The 24263-nt window shown below is 43.8% G+C and overlaps 1 protein-coding gene across 1 annotated transcript in view; it reads left to right on the top strand.

Annotated features, from left to right (window-relative positions):
• adgrl4 (adhesion G protein-coupled receptor L4) overlaps window positions 1-24263 on the top strand; it is a 129336-nt gene that overhangs the window by 41121 nt on the left and 63952 nt on the right. Inside the window, exons 3-6 of the mRNA XM_048540025.1 lie at window positions 14337-14489; window positions 19668-19738; window positions 22624-22803; window positions 22924-23107. Of these exons, the coding sequence (XP_048395982.1) occupies window positions 14337-14489; window positions 19668-19738; window positions 22624-22803; window positions 22924-23107 (588 nt within the window). The remainder of the gene's footprint in view (window positions 1-14336; window positions 14490-19667; window positions 19739-22623; window positions 22804-22923; window positions 23108-24263) is intronic.

Raw genomic sequence — 24263 nt, 5'->3', positions numbered from 1 at the left:
GGACATATACCAGTGCTTCATCGGAGGCTCACTGATGATGTTACCAAGAATGGTGATGAAACGTCTGAAAACTAACCTTCCAGCTCAGCGAGCAAACTCACATCCAGAAAAATGTCCCAGCCTATCCAACCTCTCCTCATAACTCCAGTGTCAGTAATATCCTCTAAATATACCTTAAACAAATCAAAGCCTTCTGTCTTTCCCCCATGAACAAATGCCTGAAGCAAGTAGTACTATCTGAAAGGCTGCCCTGGAATATACAATTTGGGCAAGTGAAATTCTCAACAGTATCTTCGGCGAACATGGCTTCTGCTGGTGAAGCAGATGAGGACTTGGAGCATGCTGCAAAGTCTGTTAAGCTTAAATCCTGACTATAACCATCAGACTTTAACAGGAATGTCTGCCATTGTCTTCTCATGGCCAATTAGGAATGCATGATAACTTTCAGCTTGGCTGGTAATGCTCATCTCCTGAGAATGGATGCAAGTTAATCACAACATCAATGGATGATGTGTGAAAACCAAGAAGACCAATTCTCTATGAGTGATAATGGGAACTGCAGATGCTGGAGAATCCAAGATAACAAAGTGTGGAGCTGGATGAACACAGCAGGCCAAGCAGCATCTCGGGAGCACAAAAGCTGACGTTTCAGGCCGAGACACTTCATCAGAGAGCTCTCTGACGAAGGGTCTAGGCCCGAAACGTCAGCTTTTGTGCTCCTGAGATGCTGCTTGGCCTGCTGTGGTCATCCAGCTCCACACTTTGTTATCTTAGACCAATTCTCTATGTTTGCATGGATAAGAGTCCAATTTAATTTGATTTACAATTGTAATCTGTACTGAGATACAGTGTAAAGTATTGTTTTGCGTGCTAACAAAACAAATCACACCTTAAGTCAGTACATCAGGGTTATAGAACAGAATGCAGAATATAGCATTACAGCTACAGAGTAGGTGCAAAGAAAGATCAAATTTAATATATAGAGGTCCATTCACTAGACTAATAACAGCGGGGAAGAAGCTGTTCTTGAATCTATTGGTACATGTTTTCAAACTTTTGTATCTTCTAGCCCAATAGAAGAGGCTGGAAGAGAGTATAACTAAAGTGGGTTTGGTTATGTTGATTGCTTTCCCAAGGCAGCAGAAAGTGTAGATGGAGTCAACAGATGGAAGGCTGGTTTGTGTAGGAGAATTGTATAAAATGATCAGTCACTGTAGAAAGTGCCAGTAGCATGAAACTCTAAAATTGTGATTGTATGTTGTTGTAAATTTTCCTCTGCTATTAGATTTTTTCACAGATGTACCTGGCCTCCCATCATCACCTTCTATATCACTAATGTAGCAGGTCAGGTTCCTGGTGTCATAGTTTCTAGGAAGCGGTATCAAAATGTTACCTTTCCTGCCCCTCTAATGCTGCCTGGCTCACTGTGTTCATCCAGCTCCACACTGTGTTATCTCTGACTCCAGCATCGGCAGCTCTTACTGTTGTTTATTGTTGTTTTTGCTGCTGGATATCCTTTAGTGAGAGTAATGTCACCATGCTAAGCTGCCTCTTTTCATGAATAGACATAAATAAGGATAAGGATGAAGGATTTCTTGTATCACAGAGATTCCAGTGAGTAGATATGCAGCCTGGATGCTAGGTTCTATATTTGGTCTGCTCTAACTCATTTGAGTGGGGAGGTCATTGGGACTATAACAAAACAAAGAGCTGTGGATGCTGGAGGTCTGAAACAAACACAGAGAATACAGGAGAAACTCAGCAGGTCTGGCAGTATCTGAGGACAGAAAGCAGAATTAACATTTTGAGACCAGTGACCCTTCAACACCTGTGCTGCAGAAGTTCATTGAGACGATTTCATTCTCACAGACTTACTTGGAATTTTAAGGAATGTTCCCACTTCTTACTGTCAGCTACCAATGTCTAATTGAAATGTGCATTGTTGACTGAGGAAGGGTGGAGGTTTGACTATAATGTCTCCATGATTGAGTAGCCTGTTCACACTCCCTGACAAGGCTTACACATGAATTATAGCCAGCTCTATAAAATGCCAGAGGGCAAACACTGTCGATGGAGCAATACCCCAATGTTCAGTTCACAGTTGCAAAGGAACCTGAGAGAGAGAAAAGTAATTTGGTTCTTGCAGTGAAAAGTGTCATGCCATGCCAATGTTGCACACTGATCTTCCTTTCACTGCTGCATTTCATGTGTACTTTGATGGTGAACACCCTGCTGTTTTTTTGATAGATGAATTATTCCCCTTGTCAGTTCATGCAGAAATCCACCTGATTAATTCTCCTGAATGAACCAGTTACTGTTTCTCATAAACTGTGTCCCTGCATTAGGTGAATGCAGATGCATTGGGTCAGCACAGGTGGGAAGGTTTAAAATTCATTCATAAATCAGGCATTGGTGTTGTATGTTGCATCACCAGCCACTGGCAGCTTGTGTTTAGGGTAGAGTGCCGCCAACCAATCTACATTTGTTTTTTTAAAAAATTGTATTTATATTAACCTAGTATCAGAGATAATGGGAACTGCAGATGCTGGAGAATTCCAAGATAATAAAATGTGAGGCTGGATGAACACAGCAGGCCAAGCAGCATCTCAGGAGCGTGCTCCTGAGATGCTGCTTGGCCTGCTGTGTTCATCCAGCCTCACATTTTATTATTTATATTAACCTGTTAGGCCAGAGCTTCATATCATTGAAACATAAGAACAGCAGTGGTCTATTCAGCCCCTCGAGTCTATTCAATGATCACATTCAATGATCAGTGGCCGAACTCCAAATTTCTGCTTTTTGGTCCATATCTCATAATCCTTTTGCTTAACCAAAAGATATCCATCTCAGGTTTAAAAGTAACAACTCATCCTGATTCCACTGTCATTTTAGGAAGAGAGCTTCAAGCATCTCCCACTCTTTGTATATAGAAGTGCTCCCTCACATCTCTTGACATTATAGAGGTTTAAAAAGGCACAGATGAGGTGAATAACCAATAGCACTTAGCATTTATGAGCCTAACCCTGGCTATTGGACAGGAATTGCCACCTCTGATTATGAGCTACTTCTGTGGCAAGGCATTCTCAAATGGTGCTGAACATTATGTAATCATCAGAGAAGAACCTGGGAGTAAAGGTTTCAGTGTCTCGGAGAGGCAATGGCCTCGTGGTATTATCAATTAGACTTTTAATCTAGAAACTTCGAAAATGTTCTGGGGATCCTAGTTCAAATGTCACCATGGCAGATGGTGGAATTTCAATTCAACTTTTTTTTAAAATGTGGAATTAAGAATCCACTGATGACAATGAGTCCACTGCTGATTGTTGGAAAAACCCTTGTGGCTTACGAGTGTCCTTCAGGGGATGAAATCTGCCATCTTTACCTTGTCTGGCATACATGTGATTCCAAACCCACTGCAATGTGGCTGACTTTCAACTGCCCTCTGAAATTTCCCAGCAAGCCACTCAGTTCAAGGGCAATAATGTTGATCAGCCAGCGATGCTCATGATCCACAAACGATTTTAAAAAAAAGTCTCCCAAATATTACTGAAGATCAAGTTTCAGCTCCTTTACTAAACGTCAGTGGAAACTTTACAGTGAGAAGCAATTAAGTTCCAACACTTCTTCCCTGTTTGGGAGGGTGGAACATTGCTAGCTACAGGAATTCGACTTGCATTTTGTGATCTTGCATATTTCAGCAGATCTCATCCATTGTATCAAGCATTGTGCTGTCTGACTTGGCTCATCCTCTTCTCCACATTGTATATTTTTCTCTACTGAGTGCATTTATCATTAACAATCTGTTGGGAGAACCATATAACAAATCCCGAGGGTTAATGTTCTGAATGTGAGCTGCCACATCTAGCATTGCCACTACAGATTGCAAGATTACAGCAGGAATTAAGGAGGGCAAGTAGAATTTTGGCATTTATTGCTAAAGGATGTGTAAAAGTAGGGATGCACTTCTGCAACTGTCCAAGGCATTAGTGAAACCACACCTGGAGCCCTGAATACTATCTAGCTACCTTGGAGGCAATTCAGAGAAGGTGCATGAGCTTAATTCTAGAGGCTTGTGTTTGTGTTATCAAGAAAGATTGCACACTTTGGGCTCATACTGACGAGAGTGTAGAAGAATGAGACAGGATCTAATTAAGGCACATAAAATGCTAAACTGGATTGACAAAGTAGAAATGGAGCAGATGTTTCCCTCTAAGGGCCTATCTAGAATGAGCGGTCGTAGTTTTAGATTTGGGGATGGCAAATTTAAAACTGCAATGAATTACTCCTCTCAAAGGGTCATGAATCCAGAATTCACTACCCCGGAGTGCAGGGGATTTTGAGGTACTGTGTAAATTTACAGAGCAGATAAACAGATTTTTTAATTAGTAACGGGTTGAAGGGTTAAGGAGAGTGGGCAGGAAAATGGAGTTGAGGCTGAGATGAGATCAGCCATGACTATATAAAACGGCACAGCAGTATTAGGGGGCTGAATGGCCTTCTCCTCGTCCCTACGTTCTCCTATGCATTAGCTATAATTTTTAGCACATGTAGAAATGTGTTAAAGGCATGAGATTGTCTCCACTTCAGCTTTTTTCTAAGCGATCAGCCCATATAGGCAATTCCATGCTAAGGTGTAAAAGACACCATAGTCCTGCCAGACCATAAGTCTACCCCCTCTTTAAGAAGAGACCTAAGGGTAACCACACCACAGGCAAAGGGAGCGGACAAGAAGGAGACTTCTTCATGGTAAGCCAGCCAGTATAGGAATTGAGCCCATACTCATGGCATCACTCTGCTTCAGAGTCCAGCCATCCAGCCAACTGAGCTAACTAACAGCAGAATGTCACAATAAAAACCAAAATAACTGCGGATGCCGTAAATCAGGAAATAAAAACAGAAGTTGTTGCAGGTCTGGCAGCAGCTGCGAAGAAAAATATCAGAGTTAACGTTTCAAGTCCGGTGACCCATCTTCGGAACTGTGGTGCGGAATGTCTCAAGTTGTTGCATGGGCTGCAGGGGGACAGGCTGGCACAGAGGGAATGTTAATCAACCAGTAATCCATAAGGCCATGAGAAATGGAAACAGGTGTAGGCCATTCAGCCCCTTGAGCCTCCTTCACCATTCAAATATGGTCATGGCTGATTCAACACTCCTCACAAAAACTGCCCTGCTTTTTCTTCATTTCCTGACCAATCAAGAATCTAACAGTCTCAGCCTTAAATATGCAGAAGGACTTCTGTCCCATAGTTCTCTGTGAGTTCCTAAAACTCACAACCTTCTGACAGAAGAAATTCCTCCTCATCTCAGTCTTAAATTGGCACCCGTTTATTCTGTCCCCTGGGCCTGGGCTCTCCCATGAGGGAAAACATCCTCTCAGCATTTAGCCCTGCCAAGCCCCTTAAGAATGCTACATGTTCCAACAAGATCTCTTGTTCTTCCAGTGAGTACAGCCCAGCTTTCACTCTTAAGGCATTCCAAACATAACCAGAGACCATCCTAGTGAATGTCCTCTGAATTGCCTCCAGTGAAATCTGGCTGTGGAGCAACCAGATTTAATTTTTTTTTCAAAGATAGTAGGAACTGCTGATGCTGGAGAATCTGAAATAACACGGTGTGAAGCTGGATGAACACTGCAGCCCAAGCAGCATCAGCGGAGCAGGAAAGCTTGACGTTTCGGGTCGGGACCCTTCTTCAGAAATTTAATTTAATTTCATTTCATTTTTTTTCAAACAAGGATTGAGCAATGTCCCCACCCTCAGTCCTTAAAATTCATCACCATGGAGGAAAATGGGAACTGAAGGTTGAGAATATTTTACATTCGTGATGTGGCTGAAATAGGAGCCAAAGTAGTTCAGTGACAACAAGAACTGAGAGTGACATACTCTAGATCACTGAAAAGTTAAACTGTGCAATCCACAGTTTCCTTCAATATTATGTTCACCTTGTGTTATCAGTAATATCATTACTGCATTTACAGTACTTTGGAAATATTATTCTCCAGAACTTTTTGTTTAAAATAAATTCTCTGTAAAATTGCAGCCAGGATATAATCTACTTTGGAGTTATTTAATTTTGTGCCTGAGGATTAATATCAGGGAAAATTGAACCAACGGCTACATATTTTGGATTAACTCAGTAAATATTGACATATTGTTAAAGGAAAAAAGAAGTACAAGACATTAAAGGAAGATTGTGGAGGGAAACTAATTTGATAACTCTTTTGAAAGAGCTTACACAGACACAATGGGCCAAATGTTCACCCTCAGTGTAATATCATCCTATAATCCCACGATCATGGATTCTCTTTTACAGAAGGCAATTTTTAATGAATATTCATTTCCTGTTGCAATCAAGGCTTTTTCCAAATAGAACCCCAATTATGTGGAAGTAGGCCATCTGGCCCATCAAGTCCACACCAATCTCCAACGATGATCCCCAGACCCACTCCATTAGCCAAACCCTGTAACCTGCACTTCCCAAGGCTAACTCACCTAGCCTGCACATCCCTGGGGACAATGGGCAATTTAGCATCTCCAGTCCACCTAATATTACACATCTTTCAACTGTGGGAGCAAACCGGGGAGTACATGCAGAGACATGGGGAGAATATGCAAACCCTTACACAGAGAGTCACCCGAGGGCGGAAGTGAACCCAGGCCCCTGGTACTGTGAGGCACCAATGCTAACCACTGAGCCATCATGTCAACCATCTCACCAGCATTTACCATTGAGTGTACATCAACTAAGTTCCTTCATATTCCTGAAGAATCCTGTAACAATTTGGAGAAGTGAGTCCTTTCTACTCACAATAAGCTCACGTCAAATCCTGGGGAAGGCAGTGATGTCATCATAATATCAGTGGCTGAGTAACCTGGAGTCCCAAATGTTCTGGGGATGTAGGCTTGAAACCCAGTAGGATAGATGGACGAATGTGAATATATTAATAAATTGAGAATCAAAGCTGTTTGTCTTCTGGTGCCGATCAACGCAGTCATAGAGGTGTACAGCACATAAACAAACCCTGAGTCCAACTCATCCATGCTGACCACATATCCTTCATTAATAGAGATAACAAATTGTGGAACTGAATGAACACGGCAGGCCAAGCAGCATCTTGGGAGCACCAAAGCTGATGTTTCAGGCCTAGACCCTTCATCAGGAAAGGGGGATGGGGAGAGGATTCTGAAATAAATCGGGAGGTGGGTAAAGTGGATCGAAGATTGATAGAGGAGAAAATAGGTGGAAAGGAGACAGACAAGTTAAAGAGGTGTGGATGGAGCCAGTAGAGGTGAGTGTAGGTGGGGAGGTAGGGAGGGGATAGGTCAGTCCGGGGAGGATGGACAGGTCAAGGGGTCGGGATGAGGTTGGTAGGTAGGAAATGGAGGTGTGGCTTGAGGTGGGAGGAAGGGATAGTTGAGAGGAAGAACAAGTTAGGGAGGCGGGGATGAGCTGGACATATCATCTAAGGAATGGGATGGGGAGTTGAAATGGTTCGTGGCTGGGAGATGCAGTTGTTTATTGCAAACCAAGCGTAGGTGTTCTGCAAAGCGGTCCCCCAGTCTCCGCTTGTTTTCCCTGATGTAGAGGAAGCCATAACAGGTACAGCGGATGCAGTATACCACATTGGCGGATGTGCAGGTGAACATTTGCTTGATGTGGAAAGTCCTCTCGGGGCCTGGGATGGGGATGAGGGAGGAGGTGTGGGGGGCAGGTGTAGCCTTAGACGACATGTCCATCATGGGCCTCCTGCAGTGCCACAATGATGCCACCTGAAGGATGCAGAACAGCAACTCATATTCTGCTTGGGAACCCTGCAGCCCAATGGGATCAATGTGGATTTCACAAGCTTCAAAATCTCCCCTTCCCCCACCACATCCCAAAACCAGCCCAGCTCGCCCCCGTCTCCCTAACCTGTTCTTCCTCTCACCTATCCCCTCCTCCCACCTCAAGCCGCACCCCCATTTCCTACCTGTGGTTCCCAGGTTCAATTCCAGCATCAGGTAACTGTGCATGTGGAGCCTGCTCGGAGTGCGTGAGTTTCCTCTGGGTGCTCCAATTTCTTCCCACGAGCCAAGGATATCCAGGCTAGCTGCGTTGTCTGTGCTAAATTGCACATGATGGGCAGACTGGGTGAATTAGTTGTCGGAAATGCAGGGATAGGGTAGGGGGCTGGGCCTGGGTCTTGGTAGGATACTCTTCAGAGGGTCAGTGTGGAGTTGACAGGCTGCGCAGTCTATTCCCACACTGAAGAGATTCCATGAAATCTAGGACTGAGTTCTCCACAATGCTGGAAAGGCAATGGGGGTCAATCAAAAATTTCAAACGTGAGATTAGTGGATTTTTTTGTTTGGTAAGGCTATTTAGGGATAAGGAACCCGGGTGGGAGAGTAGGGGGGTCAAACTGGAGTCAAGTTGGCTGATCAGCTTTGATCTAATTGAGTAGCTGAACAAGCTGATGGGTTGCGGTGATCTCCTCCTTTTCCCTTTGAAAGAGGGAAAACGAGTGGCACATAAACTGATTCACCATCACATACCTTGTGCACAATGTCACCTCCATAACATTTCTGCTCTTTACACCACAACAGCCATTCAACCATTTGGCAGTGGAGTTAGCACTATGCTCCCGCGTAGACTGAACAATGATGTATGGCTGCCAGAAACCATTTCAGCTCAGATTTTCCAAAAGGTGTTAAGAGAGATTTATCTGCAAGATTTGGCCTGGACTGAAACTCGGTTCTCCAGGGTGAGGGAGCAGTGCCTCATAAATGGGACTTTAACTCACTTGACCAAACACTCATTAGTTTGTAAGCATTTGGAATTGAATTTGAGGTTCACCTATCTCCAGGTCGTACATATAAACAATTTTATTTGACATCTCCATTGCTCTTTGCTTGTCACGTTATGACATTAAAGCTGAGCGAGTTGACATTGGTGCATCTCGCTGTGTTACCATCAGAGTTATCACCCTTCATTCCTCTTAATAACACGTCCTTCACATGGCTAAAACGACAAAATGATATATTGCTGTGGATTTTTTCTTGAGGGCGCGGGACGGAATACTGGGTGGAGTGGCAGGATTTTCATTATAGGTTAAGTTGACTTCAGTGTCCCAGCAGGGGAAATTGAGGATATCCCATTGAATGCAGTTCAATTTCTGCTTCGTCGTACAAGGGAGGATGTCAGTGAAACTAAACAAATAGTCTTTTTTTTATTATTTGTTCACAGGATGCTGGCAAGGCCACATTATTGCCCAGCCCACAATCCCTAATCACCTAGCAATGTAAAAAGGATTGGCTCACTTCTAAAAAGCTTTTTTTTTGACGGGACAATAGTGTTAATCAGCGATGTTTAGCTTTCTCACAGTGAAAAGAGACCTCAGAAAAAGAAAACAGACAGGAGACTTCAATCTCCAGCTTGAAGAACTGCAACCTCAGGAAATGCCACCTCTTCCCCAATAGCTACTGCCTGTGGGCCCATAGAATGTTGCAATCCCACAATTCCCCTGATACTACCCAGCAGTCTCCTGGGAACTCCATGCTGGCAATGAGATGGTTTCAGAAGCACTCCCAGGGTTCCTGTCAAACAACAACTTAATGACAAATGCAGCAGTTTTCTAAGAGCTATTGGCAACCCGAAGAGGAAAAATATAAAATTATCTTAGCAGGGAGCAATTTTATTCACTTTCAGCAATGGAAGGTGTGGGCTTTCTGAAAAATAGTCATTCCAGCCTTGAGTCATTAATGCTGCTTTCTCACCACAGATGCTGCCAGACCTGAGTGTTTTCCTAGCAATTTCTGTTTTTGTTTCAGATCATAGGATTCCTACAGAACCGAAAAAAGCCATTTGGTCCACTGATTCTGTACTGATCCTCTGAGGAGAATCTCACCCAGACCTACTCCCCGTGCTATCCATATAATCCTGTATTTTTCTGGGCTAAACCATCTGTCCCATTCACCCCTCATCACTGTGGGCAATTTAGAATGGCCTGACAACCTAACGTGCACATGGTTGCTCCGGAAACCAGAGCAAACCCACGCAGATACAGGAAGCATGTGCAAACTCCACAGGGACAGACACCGGAGGCTGAAATCAAACCTGGATCCCAGGCGCTGTGAGGCAGCGGTGCCACCAACTGAGCCTCCATACAGCCCTAGGTCTCTGACTTCTACATTTCTTTGTTTTATTTTATGCCCTTGACATTTGGTAACATTACCAAGGCGTACTTCTCCACTCTCAACATCTTAGGGGTGGACGTTGACCTGAAACTGAACTGGACCAGCCGTACACATACTGCGGCTCCAAGGGCAGGTCAAAAGTTGGAAGTTTCTGCGGTGTGTAATTCACTTCCTGGCTCACCAAATCCTATTGACCATTTACAAGTTATAACTCAGGACTTTGCTGCAATAATTTCCACTTGCCTGAATCAGTGGAGATCCTCTCAAGATGTAGAGCTCCATCTAGACAAAGCAGCACATGGGATTAACACCCCATCAGCCAATTTAAACGCTCACTCCCCCCCCCCGCCCAGCACTGATGCAAATTGGCAGCAATATGTATCACCTACAAGGCGCACAGCAGTGACTCACCAAAAATCTCTTCCATCGCACCTGCCAAACGCCTGACTTCTACCCCTGAGAGGGACAAGGGCAGCAGATGTGTGGAAACACCACTATTGTACAAGGTAATGGTACTGAAAAGGTTAATGTTGGAGACTGCATTAAGTTCCCCCGATCTGAGGATATCACGCAGTGGAGCAGCTCAGTAAAACACTCCAATGGAGGCAGAGACATTATCTCTGGATCCTGCCTGTCTTTCTAACTTCAGTCATTGAGTCAGAGAGATACATAGCATGAAAACCGACCATTCGGTCCAACTCGTCCATGTCGATCAGATATCCTGTGTAAATCTAGATCCATTTGCTGGCATTTAGCCCATATACCTCTAAACCCTTCCTATTCACGTACCTATCCAAATGTATTTAAAATGTTGTAATTGTTCCAGCCTCCATCACTTCCTCTGGCAGTTCACACATGCCCCATCACTGCATGAAAATGTTGCCACTTAAGTCCCGTTTAAATCTTACCCCTCTCACCTTAAACCTATGTCCTCTAGTTTTGGACTCCCCTATCCTCAGGAAAAGACCTTATCTCTTCACTATATCCATGCCCTTCATGATTTTGTTGACCTCTACAAGGTCACCCCTCAGCCTCCAACAGGGAAAATGACCCCTGTCAATTCAGCGACTCCCTGCAGTGCAAACTCCCCAACCCTGGCAACATCCTTGTATATCTTTTCTGAACCCTTTCAAGTTTCACAACAGTCTTTCCTATAATGGGAAGACCAGAAATGAAACTAGATCCAACTTGGGATAACAAGGTGTGGAGCTGGATGAACTCATCAGGCCAAGCAGCATCTTGTGTTCATCCAGCTCCACACCTTATTAGCTCGGATTCTCCAGCATCTGCAGTTCCTATTATCTCTAGATCCAACTTGGGCCTGTTTCTATCGTATAATAAACTACATCTTGTTCCGTCTCGTTTCAAAGACACAATGATGTATCTTCTACCACAACTAACCAAATTCATCATTAGGCCTAGGTAATATCATATCATAACAGGGTTGATTAGAAATATCTCCACGCAGGCTATGTTGTACCGTATAGAATTCAGTCATGATAGATTGATAACATTAAAAGTGAAAGGCTCTTGTGGTGCAGTGATAATGTCACCTATCTCTAGGTCCACAGGCCTGGGCTCAAATCCCACCTGCTCCATAATATATCTGAACAGGTTAATTTAAACACTGCTCAAGAAACTTGTCAGGCTCAGCCTACAGATATTTTCCCAATCAACTTGCTCGGAGACATTATGTCACACCTCTGGAGCAGGTAAGAAGTGAACCCAGAGCTCCTAGCTCAGCAGTGAGAACACTACAACTGCACCACAAGGGCTGCAGCCAAGCAATGTCATGCCCGATTTAGAATATGGGGCTATATCATAACATGTCCCACCAGTTAGTAACTGGAGCTCCCTCTCCTACACTACATGGAATGCAGTAGTTCCAGGAGACAACGCAATGAGGGATGAGCAATAAAACTTGGACTGGCCAGTGATACCCATGCTCTGAAAGAATAAAACTACATCCCCTAGTCTCATTTGTGTCATGTTTAGGTTCAGGAACATGAAGTTAATCTTAGATAACAAAGTGTGGAGCTGGATGAACACAGCAAGCCAAGCAGCATCTTCGGACCACAAAAGCTGACGTTCCGGGCCTAGACCCTTTGGGATTCTCCAGCATCTGCAGTTCCCATTATTGATGGAGCTAATCCGATTTTGTTTCAGATCCCCAAGGGAAAACACTGCCCAAAAAGTTTCAGGGATGAACAGAGACTGGACAGACTGGGGTTGTTCTCCTTGGAGCAGAGGAGTCTGAGCAGGAATATGATTGAGATGTATAAAATTATGAGGGATATAGATAGGGTAGACAGGAAGAAACTTTTGTTCTTAATGGAGGAATGAATGACGAGGGGGGGGCATTGATTTAAGGCAAGGGGCAAAAGGTTTGGAGGAGATGTGAGGAACGATTTTTCCACCCAGAGGGTAGTGGGAATCCGGGACTTCAATAGTGGGAAAGGCAGAACCCTTATAACTTTGAAGGAGTATTTAGATGTGCACTTGTGATGCCAAGGTAAACAATACTATGAAGCAAGAGCTGGTAAATGGGATTAGAATAGTGAGGTCACTGGCACAGACATGATGGGCCAAAGGGCCTTTTTCCGTACTGTAGACCTCTTTGACTTCACCAAGTAGGCAAAATGTATGAAAGAAATAAGTAAGTTATTCCAACGAAGTTTGGCAGCACTGATCTTGTCACTTATGAAGTGTCCGACTCTGACGGGCCCTAGCATTGCTCTGCAGTTTCAATAGAAATGAATTCAATTAACTACATCAAAGAGCAATCTTGCTCTGAGATATCACATCTTTCAACCTCAGGCTAGGTCGACACAAGATACAAGAAGTTAAGTACCAGTGGTATTTTAATGCTGTTGCCAAGAACAATTCCCCTACCCTCCTTTGGGCTGTTGCTGTAAGAACTTTGAAGTCCATCTTATAAGACAAAGACAGCCGTAGCTTTAACATTTCCACTGAAAGTGAGTCTGATATTACAGCCCAGGGTTGTGAGGCTGATAATGCACTTCTACCACTGTGGTCCTAAAAATACATTCCCAAACACATTGTCGAGCCATAAGACTGGGAATGTGAGGCCCATCTCAGAGGCTTGAGCACAAAAATTGTGGTTCACATTCCCGTCTAAAAAGTATATATTGGGCTATACAACCAAAGGTGCAATCTGTCCTTGCAGATGATCACAGCAGATCACATGGCTTTATTTTGAAGAAGAAAAGTGAGTTAATCCCATGATCCGAGCCAATACATACCCTCCAAGCTCCAAAAACAAACAGTCTGGTTATTACCATATTGCATTATTTTGTGGAATCCTTCCACCAGGTATTGAATCACAGAATCCCTATTTTACAGATCAAGGCCATTTGGCCTGCATAACCCTCCAAAGACCTTACCTCACAGACCCACTCTCTCCCCATTCCTCATTTACATTGGCCAATCAACCTAGCCTACACATCCCTGGACTCTATGGACTGGGGCAATTTAGCATGGCCAATCCACCTAACCTGCACATCTTTGGATTGTGGGAAGATACAGAGCACCGAGCAGAAACAGAGAAATGTACAAACCCCACAGTCATGCAAGGCTGGAATCAAAGCCAGGTCCCTAGTGCCATGATGCAGCTGTACTAACTGCAGAGACACCGTGCCATTGGTTGCCTGGTTTTCTATGATAACACAGAGACACTTCTTAAGTTTCCTGCTTGAAGGAAGGTCTGACCCATCATACTGTAATCTCCAGCCTGGGTGGGCCAAGGACTCAGACATCAATTCCAGCCTAACAACAGTTTGATCCATGCTGCTCACCCAGCCAACTGAGCCAATTCCAGGAATTGACACTGCTGTGGTTACATGCACATGATGTAGCCTGGACCGATGGAAAATGACGGTAGAATGCTCAATACTCTTCCTATCACACAGTTGACCGGAAAGCTCACCTGCTCTCCCTGAATTCCACTGGCATGTACTGGAAGACTTTTTTCAGATTGATACTCAACCTGTTTGGGCATGTTACCTTCCTTGGCCTGAAGCAAAACTTCAAAGAACAGAGACTCTGCTTCCCGAAACATTGCATTAGTTGATGCACAGTAATAATGTGAGTTTTTCCTCTTCTTGATGATGGCTTTAATGACAAGTAATGTTTCCATTGCAGATGACGATGAGTGCCAAAATGCAACTTTGACGTGTGGACAGAATGCGACCTGCACAAACACTTATGGGAGTTATTACTGCACGTGCGTGGAAGGCTATGAGTCCTCAGAACATAAGAAAGAGTTTACTCCAAATGATGGCACCACATGCCAAGGTACGAACAGCAACTTGAGCAAATGTCAGACCGCATTTGATTGCAAGAGCCGTACTCAAAGGAGAAGGTGCACTATGGGGAGCTGGTGGTCTAGTGGTGTTATCACTGGACTGTTAATCCAGAGACCTAGATAACATTCTGGGGACCTGGGTTCAAATCCTGCCACAGCAGATGTTGGGATTTGAGTTCAATAAAATATCTGAAATTAAGAATCTAGTGATGACAACATGTTGATTGTCAGACTGGCTTTATTTCTAAAGTAGGAATTTATAAAATTCCGGGGTGAATTTATATTTGCAGATACATTTTATTTTGTTCAAAAAGCACACAATTTCCAGACAGTCAGTCACTCTGGTGCTCTATAAATTCCCCTACTTTAGAAATAAAGCCAGTCTGACTCCAAACTAAAATACAAACAGATTCTAAACAAGGTCTCACACCTAACATACATCGTCTGAGCTAAAATGTCATCTCTTCTTTACACTAATAAAACCTATGGTTCTCACAGGACAGTGGCTTGAAAGGAATTCGGGGATTTACATATATATATTAATCAATTAAAACCTTCGAACTGATTAAAGATTTAACAGCATCTTAGGTTTGTTTAGTATATCCTCATCAATGGTGTGTCTGATAGCACCTCCCACACTAAAACCTGAAGAAGGGCTGGGGCTGTGGAAACTTCTAACCCTGGCATAGATGTAGAAACTTGTGGAAAAAAAAGCCCACGTTGAAAATTTGCAGTAAATAATTGATTTTCGCTGCTCGGAACGTGGTAGAAAGTGAGTTAAATATGTGATTTTAAAGAAAGGAATGCTGTTTGCTGTACACGGTATGAATTTTATAGACATTGATGAATGTAGTGGAGATTCTGCTAGGGGCTGTGGTGCCCATACTCCCTGCCAGAACAGAATTGGAAGATTTTATTGCTCCTGTTTTAGTGGATTTCAAATATCTTCAGGGATTTCGACTTTCGAAACGAAGCCCAATTCTACCCACATCATCCATGAAGGTCTGTTATTACAGTGAATGAAAAAAAATCTTACGACGAAAATAATTAATCTAGAATCTGGAGGAACTAGTTATCAATCTTTTTGGAGCTAATTTGGCACACTTGTTTGAAGAGTCAACAGGGGGATGTGGGGATGGGGTGAAGGGGCAGAAAGGGAAAAAAGTGGAAGTGGGGGGTAACCTGTGAAAGATGAGGTGAGGGGGAGGGTGAAGGGGAAAGGGGAGTGCAAGATGAGGAGAAATAGGAAGAAGAGAAGGTGAGATTTATGCATGGGTCACTTCATACTCAAAATGGGCAAAGCAGATTAGGACGCTCATTTTCCTATTCTAATCAAAAGAGCCTTTTGACTAAGCGATATGAAGTTTATTATGTAACACCAACTCTAGAGACTGTACGGAGTATGTCTGCCTTGCACATGATCCTTCTTTACACTGACTGACTCCCCATGGCATCATCATAAAGCGTGGTTGCTCACTGCATTCATCGTTGTATTTCAGACACAGCAGGAAGGAGGAAGAAGGAAGAGGATTGCGAGAAGAGGGGGAGGGGAGGGGCGCGGAGGAGAAGGCAGGGGCGGAGGGGACAAAAAAGATAACAGAAGGAAGGAAGGTGGAGGAAGAGAGCATTTAAGTACCAATCCCAAGAGTTAAGCACATGATCCAAATTGATGTTTCAGTGCTGGCAGTGTGCTACTTTATCAGAGATCTTATTATTATAGTTATATAATAACTTTTTTATACTTATTTATTATAAGTTATTATACTGATTTGAAAGAACCTGCATAATTTCTCAAAGGACAGAGAGATTGGTCTCCACTCCGGCCCAATACCTCTCCACTACACAGTGTAGGGTCATAGAATCCCTACAGTGTGGAACCAGGCCATTTAGCCCATTGAATCCGCAATGACCTTCCAAAGACCATCCTATCCCTGCATTTCCCATGACTAACCCACCTAGTCTATACATCCCTGGACTCTATGGGCAATTTACATGGCCAATCCATCTAACCTACACATCTCTGGCCTGTGATAGATAGAGCAAACACGTGGAAAATGTACAGACTCCACACAGACTGTCACCCCTGGGTAGAATTGAACCTAGGTCCTTGGTGCTGTGAGACAGTATTGCTAACCACTGTGCTACTGTGCCACCCAAAAAATGCTCATTGATAAACAGAGAAAGCTGGAGAAACTCCACAGGTCTGGCAGTAACAGAGGGAACATTTTGAGTCCAATATGACTTCTTCAGAGCCAGTAAGTACTTCCTAAGAGAAACAAAAAGCAAAGAACAGCAGGTAGTCAGAACTGCAGATGCGAAGAATCTGAGATAACAAGGTGTAGAGCTGGATGAACACAGCAGGCCAAGCAGCATCAGAGGGGCAGGAAGGCTGACGTTTCGGCCGAGGCCACAAAACATCAGTTTTCCTGCTCCTCCGATGCTGCTCGGCCTGATGTGTTCATCCGGCTGTACACCTTGTTATCAAAGAAGAGCAGGTGCTTGAAAAGCACTAGTTCAGTACTGGCTGACAATTGATTTCTCCAACTTTCTTTCTTTCTGTTATAGGATCTTGCTGCATTGAGTCACTGTATCACCAAGATATTTTTTAAATATTATGGATTCATGAATTGTGGGCATCACTGGCTATGCTAGAATTTATTGCCCATCCTCTAATTGCATGAGAGAAGGTGGCGGTGAGCTGCCTTCTTGAATTGCACCAATGCATTGTGGTGTGGAGACAGCCACAGTGCTGTTAAGGAGGGATTTTGACCCGGTAGCAATGAAGGAACAACATGTTTTCAAGTCGGTATGATATGTGGCTTGGACGGGAACTCGAATGTGGAGGTTTTGATGACACCCTCTGTGATTTAACAAGGTATTACGTGGACAGCAAGGTGGCTCAGTGGTTGGCACTGCAGCCTCACAGCGCCAGGGACCCGGGTTCGGTTCCAGCCTCGGGTAACTGTCTGTGTGGAGTTTGCACATTCTCCCCGCGTCTGCGTGGGTTTCCTCCGGGTGCTCCGGTTTCCTCCCACAGCCTAAAGATGTGCAGGCTAGGTGGACTGGCCATGCTAAATTGCCCGTAGTGTTCAGGGGTGTGTGGGTTATAGGGGGATTGGTCTGGGTGGGATGCTCCAAGGGGCGGTGTGGACTTGTTGGGACAAAGGGCCTGTTTCCACACTGTAAGGAATCTAATCTAAACTCCAGGACCAGGAATTCATTCAAGTCAATATTCAGGACTAAAGTGTCCACCATTTGCCTTAAACAGCAGATCAAAAGCTGGCCTGAGATTAGGTATCAGGCGTTATTTGTACCATTCAGGGGCACCACTGACACATAGTCAGGCCAGTCGCCTGTGTAAATAATCACCTTAGTTGAAGCTATTGCCTCACTGGAGGTAAATCTCAAAGTGGGGCCATGGAGCATCAATGGAAAGGGAGGTCAGGCAGTTGGGTAAAGCACTCCTCTACCATCAGCTCCTCAGGAACATATTTTAAAATACTTTTAAAAAGAAGGTTCATCATGTTTTTGGCTGTTTAGGCAAATAAGTTCAACACCACTGAAATCAATGAGCGGGTCTTTGTCACATTGCTGCATTGCAATGCATTAATGGCTTCTTCATTTGCTGCAGAGTCCTTCGACATGTCTACTTGTCTTGAAGGGTGCTATGCAAATGCAATTCTGACATGAAGAGGAATTTCTCAAGCCAGTGGCTGGTGAATCTGTGGAACGTATTGCTGTAGAAAGCTGCAGAGCTCAAGTTATTTACTGTATTTATGACAGAGATAGATAGCTTCTTTATTAGCAAGGGGATCAAGAGTTATGGGGAGAAGACAGGACAATGAGGCTAAGAAACATATTACCTATGATTAAATGGTACAGCAGATTCAATGGGCTGAATGGTGTAATTCTGCTCCTCTGTCTTAAGGTCTTTCTTTGAAGTGTTGCACCATATATGGGCAGGGCTTTGAAAAGTGGTGTTCAGTACCGCTTGAAGCTATGGGGTCACAAGTTCCAAGACATCAGTGAATGCCAAGGATCTTTGCCCCACACCCTTACCCCCTCACCATCAGGATGCCCTGCTAGTGGAAAATAGAACAAGAACTGGAAAGTGAGATCTGGCAGAATTAATGTGATGTGCAGAAGGATTACCATAAATCTTCTCTGGATGAATTCCCCTTGTTCTTCATCCATAGTCCTGGGATCTTTCTTGCCAACCTCAGAATAAAACCAGAAGAAAAAGAGGAACAGGAGTAGGCCCTTCAGCCCCTCAAGACTGCTGTGCCATTCAATGGGATCATGGCTGATCTGAGACTCCTCATGTCTGCTTTCCTGCCCTTTCCCCATAACTTTGATTACCTGACTAATAGAACATAGAAGTTCTATAACGTGGAAGTAAGCCATTTGGTTCATCAAGCCCACATCACTTCTCTGACGGGAATCCTATCCATACCAACCACCCCTATTCTATCTTATCCCTGTGTACCTTGGGTAATTTAAGCACATCCAATCCACCATTGAGCACACAGAGAAAACCCTTGCAGACAGAAGGGGAACATGCAATCTCCACACAGAGGCTGGGCTGGGATTGAGCCTGCACTCTTGTCACTGTGGGGTAGTAATGTTAACCACTGAGCCACCATGCCACTTCTCAATAATCCACCATAGGTGAGGCCTCAGTTTAGCATCAGAGTGGTATCCGTCAATCATACAACATTCTCTCAGTGCTGCATTAGATCAACAGCCTGGACTATGTACTCAAATCTAACTCAGAATGCTGGTCTCGGCGGCCCTAGCAGATACCCAGGAATGAGCTAAAAACATTTTTCTCCTGCAGTGATTTCCATTCTGTTAATCCAAAGTAAACCGTGTTTCCCAACAAATGAATGAATTTCTGATTGACTGCTGGGCTACTGGGCGCATTGCCCTAACAGATGCATCAACCACAAGATTCACAATTTGAAAGTTTGAATTTAGTAATCAAATTGTATTCAAGGATGTTAAGTGATGGCTGATTTATTACTTATATGATAATTATATGTCAAGTGATCAGCATTAGGCAAACTGAATGACAATGACATTGATGGGGACAGTTAAGTCGATAATACAATCTATGTGTTGGACTCGTGTTTGAAGTTAATGATTTTATTTCTTCACTGCAATTTCAGAGATTCCAGAGACGCCCTGCCATTTAAATAATGAATGTCTTTCTGGAAGGATTAATGATACCTTGCATCAGGTAATGCCATGTCTTGAATACAATTAGAAAGCCATGCATTAAAAACTAGGTCCTTTGTGCTTTATAATAAGAAAGTATGTGTCGGGCTGCCCAAAGTGCAAGCTGCTGTCATTTTGCAACAAACTCATATTTTAGCAAAAATTGAGATCGAGACAAACATGCATCGAATTTGATGAGGCATTCTGAGGGGAATTTTTTTTGATGGCTTGGCTCTTAAAAGGATAGTTTTGCTGAGGCATGGTTTTGTAAAAATTATTTAATTTGCCTTTTATTTGAAAATGCAAGGTTGGAATTTATTGCACGTCCCCTCTCACCCTGAAGTAGATGATGCTGAGCTGCCCCTGCAATGTTGCAGTCTGTCACAAGAAAGTATACTCTCGATGTTGGCAGGGTTTTGGCCCAAGTGACAAGCAGAGATACTTCTACCGAAGGACATCATGAAGTGGAGATGGTGGTGCTTTATTTTATCAATTTACAGCTCATGGGTATTACTGATAGGGCCAGCATTAATGGTCAACCCTTCATTGACCCTGAGAAGGTGGTGGCGAATGAACATTTTGAACCACCGCAGCATTATGCAGCGGCTTTGCACAGCCAAGATACTGCACGGCTCTGCTATTCCAAGGGCGGATGTTAGGAGCCAGGCACTTTCTTGTGGTTCTGCAGCCACATATAGACCATCTCACCGTGGGGCAGCTTAGTGGTTAGCACTGCTGCCTCACAGCACCAGGGACCTGAATTTCAATCCCAACCTTGGGTGATTGTCTGTGTGGGCATCCTCCCTGTGTGTTTCCTCCAGGTGCTCTGATTTCCTCTCACAGTCCAAAGATAAGCAGGTTAGGTCTAAGTTACCCATAGTGTGCAGATTGAATGTGTAAGCCATGGTAAGTATTGAGTTACAAGAATAGAGTGAGGGGCTGGGTCGAGGTCTGAGTGGGATGTTCAGTGATGGTGCAGTCTTGATGGGCTGAATGGTCTCTTTCTGACTGTGGGGATTCCATGATCAGGTAAGAGTGACGGGTTCTCCTCCTGAAAGGAAGTTTGTGAAAGGATAGTGTTGGGGGATGGGCTTATATTAGCTCACAGGTCGGCGCAACATCGAGGGCTGAAGGGCCTGTTCTCCGCTGTATTGTTCTATGTTCTATGTTCTAAGCAGACAGTGGTCATCTTGGACTTCCCGTAATTGGAGACTTATCAGGTGAACTCAGTAAAAGTTATGTCTCTGGAGCTGAATTTTTGTCCCCCTGGAATAGGCCTCCTCCCCTCATACCAGAAACTACAACCAGTCATCTCAAAGTGGGGTTTGAAGCCATGAGATGAGATATTGTGATTCACGATTGCAGTGGCTTTCATAGAGCTTTGACCCTACTCTATCAGATCTTTTTACTCTAACCCCTGCTTCCAGGCCTTCTTGCCCCCATCTTAACGTTCACAACTGCCTTAATCCCACCCACTCAGTTTTTATGAGGGCTCATGACAATGGATCTCAGTCAGGAAGCACTGAGCTACATCCTGAGGGGCCCACTCCTCATCAAATATAGTTGACCAGAAGTTTCTCTCGCTCTTACCATCAACCATTGTTGTGTTAGAAAGATTTTAAGGTTGAAAATTGTCCTCTTCAGCTCACATTTTAAACACTCCTTCCTTGGTCAATATGTTTTGGAGTGAGATTCAAACCTAGAGCTTCCGGTTCAGAGGCAGGGGCGGTACCATTGAATCACAGAATTATTATGGTGCAGAAAGATGCTATTCAGCCCATCATGCCTGCATCGGCTCTACCATCTAGTGCCAGTCTCCTGCCTTTTCCCAATATCCTTGCAGACCATGGCTATCCAAAAAACCATCCAATAGCCTCTTGAATTTCTTAATGCATCGCAAGACTTCCCCTTTAGTCATCATTACTAAACTTGTCAAGGTTTGAACAATTCCGGATTTGTTTAATTAATGGAATTGGGATTCCCACATGCTCTGATGAGGGGTGATTCAAATCTGTGGATTACTAGCCCAGCGACACAGCACTATTCTATAATTCTCATCATATTCCCATGTACCAGTTGCCTTTTTCCTCCTGTGTGTTGGAGCCCACTGACTTGTGAGAATGTGAAGTGGGAAAGACAATTCCTATTAACATCGTCATAATCCATTGGTCCCTGCTGTAAGCAATAGGTGTTGTGCACCTGCTCCAGCTGTAATCCCCCGTGCAGTTGAATAGCCTGCTCAGTAATTATTTTACTCTTGTAGAATACCCACTGGTGACACAAACCAATCTGGCACAGTTTATTACTCTCCCTGAGAGTGGGAGTGAACAACAGAGAGAAAGAGGTATGTTTTCAGCTTTGAAGAACTTGCAGCATAGTTCTGGACACCCATCATTTGCAGTTCATACAGAAAACATACCAAACTTGTGAAAAATATCTTGGCAAGATGCACTGGTAATAATATTTTACTTCACTCTGGTTGAAATCACTGCACATTAGGTATTTGTTCATTCACTTGATGTGAGCATCCAGACCAGTATTTGGCCCCCATTCCCGATTGACCTTGAGAAGATGGGTGGTGGTGAATCATCTCCTTGAATGGTTTGAACTCCAAATGGGATGCCAATAGAGCTGTAAGGAGAGGAAGTTCCAGGATTTTGACCCAGCAGCAGTGCAGGAACAAAAATATTGTTCTAAGTCAGGTTGGTGAGTGGCTTGGAGGGGAAGTTGTAAATGGGTGGTGTTCCTTTGCATCTACTGCCCTTGCCCTTCCAGGTGGCAGAGGTCATGGGGTTTGGAAGATGCCATACTTTTTTTAAGAAAGACACTGTCCAACCGTGATTCCAATATCTTTGGAGTGTGCATTACTTCCAAATGCAATCAACTAGGTTTGGTCTTTGTTGATAGATTAGCAACATCAAAGAACCACGTGTGGTTTTGGAGGAGATTGCACGAAACACCACTGGAGGCCTTTCGGCCACTGATATCCTTTTGTATGTTGAAGTCCTCTCACGATCAATCCCAAAGCTGACCTCAATCAACGAGACGGTACCTGACAGAAGGAAGATCACCAACATCACGATGAAAGTAGGTTGTTTCGAATGTATGGTACTTCTTGTTCCATCACGTGGTCAGTGTTTGAAATCTTTTACACCCTGTTTTGAAAGTCAAACTAAATCCTGTCCTTCCCGTGCACACCAACTCCAGGCACTGGTTAAGACAGTGAACAATCTCCTACAACCAGACGAAATGGTGGTGTGGAACAAAATTGGAGACGAAGAGAGGAGAAAGAGTGTCACAAAGCTGCTGCACACCGTGGAAACATCAGCCCTTGGCATCTCACACCACTTGAAAAGGACAACAGAGCTTGTGTTTAAGGAGAGTGATGTTGGTAAGTTGGGCAGCCAAGTGGAATTGAGGTAAAGATGAGATCAGCCATGACTGTGCTAAATGATGCAACAAGTTTGAAGGGCCAAAAGGTCTGCTGCTGCTCTTAGTTCTTACATCCCTATGAGAGTAAAGCAATGCTGGGGTAATAATATTTGCATTGAGAGTCTCCCCATGGGATTGTTAAGAGTGTAGGTAAATTTGTGGTGCTGTTTTTTAAACATTTACTCCTCATGTAGTCATCAAAGACTGCTTCAACCCTGCCACTGCATCTATTTTTTGAGTCAATATTTTTCATGTTGTCAGTTCCCAGTGTCTCATGCAAATTCCAGTCAGCTTTGATCTACAGCCATGTTTTGTAGGAAGGAAGAAAGGCTTACACTTTTTACATCACAGGGTGCCCAAAATGTGAACGAATGGCTCTGTTTGAGAGATATTATAGAAAAAGCAGCAGCCAATATGCAAACAGAAGTACAGCAGGGAAATTTCCACTGCTTAAAAAAAAAACCCAAAGAACTGGCAGATGCTGTAAAATCAGGAACAAAAACCAAAGTTGCTGGGAAAGCTCAACAGGTCTGGCAACGTCTGTGAAGAAAAACATCAGAGTTAATGTTTCAGGTCCAGTGAACCTTCCTCAGAACTTCCTCAGTTCTGAAGAAGGGTCACTGGACCCAAAGCATTATCTCTGTTTTTCCCTTCACAGATGATGCCAGGCCTGCTGAGCTTTTCCAGCAACATCTGTTTTTGTCCCTCATCTTAACTGGTCATCTGAAAGACTGTGCTGCTAAAGTGCCTCACTGCTGCACTGAAACATGGTATTGGAAAATTTTGCTAAGCCACATGTTTAAGGAACTATTCCCTCGGATATAGAATTAGGAGGAGGCCATTCAGCCCATTGTGCAGAGCCAGGAGCCATTTCTTCAGCTGCCAGTGCCCCAAGCTCTGGAAATCCATCCCTACTTTGCTCTATTCTCTCCCTTTCTCATTTAACTCGCTCTTTCAAACACACCTTTTTGACCACACATTTGGTCATCCACCCTAATACCTCCTTATGTGGCTCAGTGTCAATTGTTGTGTGATAATAAATTCTGCAAAGTGCCTTGGGACATTTTGCAATTTAAAACAGGTTAAGTAAGAGTACTTGGGCAGGAGATTACTAG

Source organism: Stegostoma tigrinum, chromosome 8 (assembly GCF_030684315.1).
Source record: "Stegostoma tigrinum isolate sSteTig4 chromosome 8, sSteTig4.hap1, whole genome shotgun sequence".
Classification (NCBI taxonomy): Eukaryota; Metazoa; Chordata; class Chondrichthyes; order Orectolobiformes; family Stegostomatidae; genus Stegostoma; species Stegostoma tigrinum.
Note: the sequence above shows the minus strand (reverse complement) of the source record. Positions and strands in the feature narration are given on the sequence as shown.